Source organism: Mastomys coucha, unplaced genomic scaffold, assembly GCF_008632895.1.
Source record: "Mastomys coucha isolate ucsf_1 unplaced genomic scaffold, UCSF_Mcou_1 pScaffold22, whole genome shotgun sequence".
Lineage (NCBI taxonomy): Eukaryota > Metazoa > Chordata > Mammalia > Rodentia > Muridae > Mastomys > Mastomys coucha.
Genome location: NW_022196905.1, coordinates 101,187,600 through 101,195,629, shown reverse-complemented (window position 1 = coordinate 101,195,629; position 8,030 = coordinate 101,187,600). Strand labels below are relative to the sequence as shown.

The 8,030-nt window shown below is 40.1% G+C and overlaps 1 protein-coding gene across 6 annotated transcripts in view; it reads right to left on the bottom strand.

The window, feature by feature from the left end:
* Pigg (phosphatidylinositol glycan anchor biosynthesis class G) overlaps positions 1–8,030 on the bottom strand; it is a 41,495-nt gene that overhangs the window by 24,886 nt on the left and 8,579 nt on the right. For all 6 annotated transcript variants that reach the window (XR_004109430.1, XR_004109431.1, XM_031337243.1 and 3 more), the window contains exon 6: positions 2,279–2,491. Coding sequence is in view for 4 of the 6 variants with exons in the window: in XM_031337243.1 (XP_031193103.1) it covers positions 2,279–2,491 (213 nt within the window). In the remaining 2 variants the exon portion in view is untranslated. The remainder of the gene's footprint in view (positions 1–2,278; positions 2,492–8,030) is intronic.

The following is an 8,030-nucleotide window of genomic DNA, read 5'->3' as shown; positions in this document are numbered from 1 at the left end:
GATAGATAGATAGAAATAGATAGATAGATAGAAATAGATAGATAGAAATAGATAGATAGATAGATAGATAGAAATAGATAGATAGATAGATAGATCCAAGTGAACAAAGGAAAAAACCACCAAAAATGCTCACCACACATACACCAAAATAAAACATCACCAAATTTAAAACAACAAAAAGCCCAAACTAAACCAACGAACACCTTCCCACCTCCTCAAAAAAAACTTACAAGCCAATAACTTATTTTAGAAAAAGAAAAAACAAAGGAAGAATAACCATTACAAATAATCTAGACTAAACTAAAGTGTGTGTTGAAGTCAGACCTCACCTCTGACAGTCTGTCCCCTGGACTAGTGGACTGAGTGCTCACTAAGAAAGTCTTCCTGCTCCTTGCTGCATATGGCTCCCAGTCATTTTCCGGAGAGCAGGCAGGGTCTAGTCTTCCACAGCTAACACTCATGGTGCTCACCCTACTATATGTATATCACAACTTAAAGAAAACTTGCCAATATTATGTGAAATACTGCCTTCAAACACAAGTACCGTCTCTAGACTTGTGAAGGTGTGCGCATGACAGATATGTTAGCCTGTGATATGCTGAATATACAGAGCAGATCAGTTGAAAATATGACTCAAGTGATCTATACAGGGTTTCACAGAGGTTCACTCTTCTCTTGGGATCATTCCTATTGTCACAGAAATAGCCCCTATCTTCAGCCAGAAGACAAAATCACTTGCTTAGACTGCAGTCTCCCTTTCTGAGCCTCTGTTTGCCCTTACCTGCACCTAGTCTAACCAGGCTCTCTCCCAACATGACACAAAAGCTGCTCCAGCAATCCCTGACGACTCTATATCCTCAGCCCCAACAGTTAGCTCTCAATTACAGTTCCAACATAGTGGCTTACTTTCTCCTTATTGAACTTCTTTTTTCATAGCTTCCTGTCCCACATACCCCATCTCTCATTACCCTGCTGGTTGAATGAGAGTGGTCCCCCTAGGTTCATTTATTTGAATACTTGGCCCCTGGGGGTGTGGCCTTATTGGAGGAGTTATCACTGGTTGGCTTTGAAGTTTCAAAAGCTCAGCCATCCCCAGGTAGCTCTCTTTGCCTCAGGCTTGTAACTCATGAAGTAAGTTCTCAGTTACTGCTTAGCATATGCCTGACTGCCTGGGTACTTGCCTGCAGCCAGGTTCCCTGTCATGATGGTTATGGACTCTAAGCTTCTGGAAACTATAAGTGCCAAATAAACTCCTTCTTTTATAAACTGCCTTGGTCATAATGTCTTACCACAGAAATAGAAAAATAACTAAGATGACTACCTTCAAAATTAGCTCCTGCCTACCTTACTACATGGTCACTATTCCTTCACTATTTAGCGCTAAACCTGGAGCTGTTTCTTTGGCCTCAGGACTTCTTGTGCCTTATATCCCACGAAGCCAGCAAACACTCCAAAATACATTTACTTTCTAATTTTCACAACCATGTTGAGCCTATGCTGTCTTACTTCACACCAAAACACTGTAGCTGCTTCTTGCCTGCTCTGCTATAGTTTAAAGGCAGAGGGAACCTGGGAGAGCCTTTGAAATTGCAGGAAACTCTGCTGTGTCCTCCTTTACTTAGACAAAACTGGAAGCTCATCCAATGCCTAAAAGCCCTTTGAAGATATGTCTGAACTCATCTCCCGTGCCCTCTGTCCCTCAATCTATGAAGCTCCCTCCTAACTCTAAGGACAGATTTGTCTAGTATATCAACCCATCTATGCTTCTATATCCAATCTTCTCCTAGGGTTCTGGTCACCATCTGGCATCTATCACAATACTTTTGTTCTCTTTACCCTGAAAGATTCTTTGAGGTAGACATCTGCTGCTACTCAATGCCTTATCTCCAGTTATTTTTGGTTTGGGTTTTGTTGTTGTTGTTGTTGCTTTTTCGTTTTTTGAGACAGGATTTCTCTGTCTAACAGCCCTGGCTATCCTTGAATCCACAGAGATCTGCTTGCCTCTGTCTCATGAATACTGGGATTAAAGGCATATGACACTACTATGCCCAGCCTGTGCCCTTGTTCATAAACAAAAACTTGGAAATAATTGTTGAATTGAGAAATATATGAAAGATTTCAAATAGCTTAATTATATTCATGGTGTTGCTAATAATTAGAGTAACAACTACAAAGTATTCCATTACAAATTGCACACCAGAAAAACATCTGGAAGACATAAGGCCCATGGAATCATGAAGACCTTATAGAAGTTGGAACTATTAATTAATTACCTTACCTTTTTCATAGGATGGTACATTTTCTTGCAATAGTTTGCTAAGCTGTAATGTGTTTAAATGTAAAAGTCTCAATTGTTCTCTCATCGGTTTTCCTTCTATAACCGGGAATAAGAGACTTCCTACACTGTCTTTAGGAATTGGCAAACCAAGTCCTATTGCTAGTGTTGCAGCCAAGTCAGTCTGCTGGACATGCTTTGGGTGTCGAATATCCCCTAGAAAAAAAGCAAAACATTTTAAGCAATAGATTTCTACAAAGTATAAAATGGTAGTTATTCTTGAATTTGAGCAACAACAATTAATGTTAAGTGAAATTACCATGATTTCAAGCCACTCAAATGTAGATTCACACAGAAACCACCCCCCTGATTTTTATGTCAATAAATGTATTGAGTGCCACTTTCCCCTAAGTGGCTTATAACACATTGGACATAGAGTCTAATTTTGAAAAATACAGTTACTGTGATTGTAGCATTGGGCACAGAAGTGACAAGTAGCCAGACAGAGACCAAGAGATGGTCACTTAGGTGATATCAAGTCAACATGAGTAAGTATTAGCAGTGGTTCCTGAAAGAAAGCAGGATGAGACTGGGTTCAGCTGGGCAGGTATGACCACTGACTAAGACAAAGATAAGACTCTGATTTCCACATGTCTTCAAGCCTTCCATAGCTGTCTGTCCTACCAGCTCCTTAGAAGAAGAGTGGCTGTGGTGTTCAAAGGTTCAGGGCCCTGGTATACAAAACAACCTTTGATAAGCTTTCTAAGAGAACTTTCTCATCTATAAAGAATATGATACCCCAACCCCACCCTATCCCAACCCCAGAAGCATCAGAACAGGTTTACAGAGCTGCCTGGGTCTCCAGGGACATCTTCCCAGATTGCTCTGCTCAACGCTTCTTAGGCAAGCGTGAGTCTGGAGATTTTACTTTAAGTGCAGTAAGTTTTGGTTGTATAGACATTTCATTTGGTCAAATTTATTTTCTAGACAAACTTTCTACTTCAATGATATTGCTTATCATCTTCCAGTACTTTCTGCTTTGTTTTGAGCTGAAAAACAAACATAAAACAAAAGCAAATACAACATACATCTACTTTCACTTCATCAGATCCTCTTCTAAGACTGATCCTATCTACTGTGGGAAACATAAGTGTAGTCCATGCAATGTTCTAACTCTACCAAATGCTGATTTTAACTAGGATTCTGGTTAAAGCTCAGGCAGAAGAAAGCAGAGGCCAGATCTAAGGAGGTGATTTCATAGCTCTTAATGTGAGCTGGAAGTATCAATGCAAATTCAAGATTAAGCCAGGCGGTGGTGGCACATGCCTTTAATCCCAGCACTTGGGAGGCAGAGGCAGGTGGATTTCTGAGTTCGAGGCCAGCCTGGTCTACAGAGTGAGTTCCAGGTCAGCCAGGGCTACACAGAGAAACCCTGTCTTGAAAAACCAAAGGAAAAAAAAAATCAAGATTAACTTATTTTAAAAGACTTCTTTGTTCTGTCCAGAAACGTAATGGAACCCAGCATAAGTTCACACTTCTGGCTGTGAAACAGAATATTCTACCAATTCTACTTGAAGGATCAGGGTGCCCTAAGCTAAGTGAGCCCTGAGAAGGACACAAGCATGTCATCAAGGAATAATGTGCAGAGAGCACTGAGGCCTTGCCTTAGTAGCTATAATGAACAAAAACTAGTCAATATGCTTTAAAACATGGATTCACACTTTTACTAAAAAAATGAACTAGATTAATTGGCCATTTATTGAAGGATAATAAATTCATTAATTGATTTGAAACTGGTGATACATAGGAAGAACAATTCTGTCTCTCTTATATAAATAGTATTACTAGGAAATCCAAAGTATAATAAAATTATTTTTGTAAAGATTTTATTTGTTTTACATATGAGTACACTGTAGCTGTCTTCAGACGCACCAGAAGAGGACATCAGATCTCATTACGGATGGTTGTGAGCCACCATGTGGTTGCTGGGGTTTGAACTCAGGACCTCTGGAAGAGCAGTCAGTGCTCTTAACCACTGAACCATCCCTCTAGACCTATAAAATTATTCTTTTTGATCTAGTTTTAATATTCTACAAAAATTTAGGTGAGAGAACTTAGTCTCCACTGAACTGGTGTTGGGAGTTGGCGCCTTCTGTCAGGTCTCAGCCCATAGGCCCTAGGACCCCTCTAAAATGGCCTCCATTTTATAATTTAATAAAATTTCAAACATTTTCTGTTAGGAAATGAATCTCATGAGGATCCACAGTTCCCTCCCTTCAGAGTACAATAATTAAGGCATCATCTTGGAAGAGGGGACTAAACCTTACTAGATTCCCATAACTTGAACTTGGACTTCACAGCCTGCAAGAAACCAATTCCTTCTCTTTAAAAATTATCAAATCTCTGGGAGTCTGTTATAATAGCATAAATGGACTAAAATAATAGCTAAGTAATATAAAAACTTAGAGAATTAAAACACTACTCTTTGCAAACTCCTAGTGTTACAGTTTAGATAAAACTGTCCTACTCAAAGTCTCGTGGATTTACACCCTTGGTATACAGAAGGCAGCACTATTTTGGGAGATTGTGGAAACCTTAGGAACTGGGGTCTAGCTAAAGGAAATGGGTCCTTGGGGTCCTTGGGTATATATTGTACATAGCTTGGTCCTAACAGACTCTGCTTCTTGTCTGCTATGCCATGAAGACCTATATTCCACCAGACAGCCCTTCTACCACAATGTCTTCCACAAGCAACAATGGGCTGAGTGCTCTGAAACTTAAGGTGTTTGAGCACAGAAATCAAAAATAACTAATATAGTTAAATAATATGTCTCTTCTGCTAGAAAAACCAAACCAGATCAGACCAAATCAAACCAGATTCAACTTTGTGCTCTGAGTCTGCTTGAATGTTTGGGTTAGAGGAGCTTCAGCTGGTGATAGAAAAACCTGACCAAACAGAAAAACTGGCAACACTAGGAGGCTGAGGCAGGAAGACTGACAGTTAGCATAGAGGCAGGCATGTTACATAGCAAGGCTGGGAGGACCAGATCACAGGGGACTCAACAGACAGTTTAATTTTTTTCAGCAAATAAATGGGTAAATTAAAAGAGTTGGGAGCCTACAGGTTAAAAGAGATCTAAGAGACACACTGGCATATCACAATGTATAGATCTTATTTGCACCTAGCAAACAAAGACAACTAAAAAGCTGGATACTGGAAATCTGAACATTATTGGATTATATTAAAGAATTAATGCCGGGCGGTGGTGGCACATGCCTTTAATCCCAGCACTTGGGAGGCAGAGACAGGCGGATTTCTGAGTTCAAGGCCAGCCTGGTCTACAGAGTGAGTTCCAGGACAGCCAAAGCTATACAGAGAAACCCTATCTCAAAAAAACAAAAAAACAAACAAACAAAAAAAGAATTAATGGCATTTTTGAAATGTAGTAACAGAACCAGAATCATGTGGACAAAATGCCTATTTGTAGTTCTGAAGTCTGATCCTAGATAACAAGGAAAATGAGTGTGTGCACAGATGGGATTAGACAAGCTATAGCTGAACAGTAACTACTGCAGTCTAGTGCTACACCAGGGGACTTACACTGTTTGCTTATGTTTAATAGGTCTGCAATTTTTCACAATAAAGAATTCTTTGAAGAGATTAGGATGCGTAGGTCTGGGATCTGTATTAGTGAGAAAGTGAGATTGGTAGGTAGCACCACTGCTTACCAGGAGGTTACCTGGGCATACTGACTATACTGACATCATAAACTGAGGGTCCTGTCTTTTCTCATTAACATGAGAAGCCATTATTATCAACAATCCTTGTATGCTGGAATCTATTTTTAACCTCTTTATTTTCCTCCATTGATGAACCTGACCAGTCTTGACAGCACAAACTTTAATAATCATAGCTTTGTAATGTGAACAGAGGATACAAAGGGCTTTCATCTACAGGCATTTCAGAGAACTACTCTCAGTTCTTCTTCCATTATTCATACATTTCCATTAGGCCCACAACACCTCTACTTCAACAATCTTTTAAACCTTTAACAAACAAATATTGATGAAAAAGCTGTCAGGCACCACTTTAGGTTTGGAAGGCAGAACAAATTTATGAAACAGGCCAAGTCCTACTTAGTGGTGAGCCAGCCAAGCAACATACTTGCTCTCCCCTCATGGAGGTGCAGGAGGAACATTGTTCTTCCCTTGCCCTTGGAGTGACCCGTACCTATGGTTCCTACTGGAGCCTAAGGACTCAAGACAGGTAGCAGCAAGTTGAAAGTCAGTCTATGAAATTACATGGCAAATAATCCAAACTTCGTAAAAACAACAGCCACCATTTACTGTCTGGAATTATCTAAGTCTATCTATCAAATGAATAAACATTCATTCATGAAAATCTACTGAACTTATGTAAGAACTTTAAGAGTTTATAGCACATGAATTTCTCCACCCCACTTCCAAGCTCTAAAGGGTGTCAGCCCGGAATGTAGCCCCATCACTCACCCCATCTACAATGGAGTGAGTCTCTACCCACTCCATGGTGGAAACAGCCATTTCTCATCTGTTTTTGTCTCAGAAACAAAAGAACAATTTGATGTCAAGACTGGAGCTTCTAGGCTTGGTGAGGACAAAGAGGCAGTAATATACAAGGGTACCAAAAAGGAACCAGCCAATACTCCTATCCAGCTGTACTGCCTATGAACTACTATGACAACCTATGAGAACCAGATGCAGGATAACCCACAGTGGCCTCATATCCCAGGAGTAATCAATAGCTTTCCAATTGGACTTAAGGCCCATTCAACAGGATGAAAATCATGCCTGGTACTGGAAAACTAACCAATTCCCAAGGGTTAGTGGTGCCATGGATTTTAGAGAATGTAAACACCTCCATCTTACTAAACCAGCATAATTCCTAATTGCATTCTAAATACTTATCCTTAAACCCACAAATAAGCGTAGCTTTCACCACTCATCAAAGAATCTTCTCTTTGTAACAGATGGAGACCATTTCAGAAAACTGTATGGTCAAATGCACAGCATAACTCCTGAACAAGTGATCGTGGGTGTCCACCCCCAACTGATGCACCTACAACTAAGTGCTCAGGAAACATTTCCATAGAGGAGGCAGAAAGACTGTAAGAGTCAGAGGATCAGAAAATCTGCTATAATATCATGTCTCCTAGAAATGACAGGGAGCCTTCACCCATGACACCCCAACAATATGAGTCCCTAAACAAGACCCAAAGAAGTTAAATATCTATAGATATGCGAACATGGAAGGGACAGACTTCATAGTCTCCAGGACAAAGCACTACTGGAACACCAAGTGGTCAGCCTTCAAATTATACAGAAATATGTAACACTAAACAGACTGAGCAGGTTGTAGTTGTACATTTAAGGACACATAAAACTTGTGTGTGTGTGTGTGTGTGTGTGTATGTATAGTATAAAACAATAACGAAGAAAAAGAGACCATGATTTCAAGGGGGAACATGGAAGAGATTGGAGGCAGAAAACAAAAGGGGGGTGGGGAATTGTGTAATTTTAATTTTAAAAATCTTATTTAAAAAACATATGAAGCTGGATGTGGTGGCACATGCCTTTAGTCCCAGCACTTGGGAGGCAGGTGGATCTTTGTGAGTTTGAGACAGCCTTGTCTACAAATCAAGTCCACGGGTATTATATAGAGAAACCCTGTCTCAAAACAAAACACCCGCCAGGTGGTGGTGGCGCACGCCTTTAATCC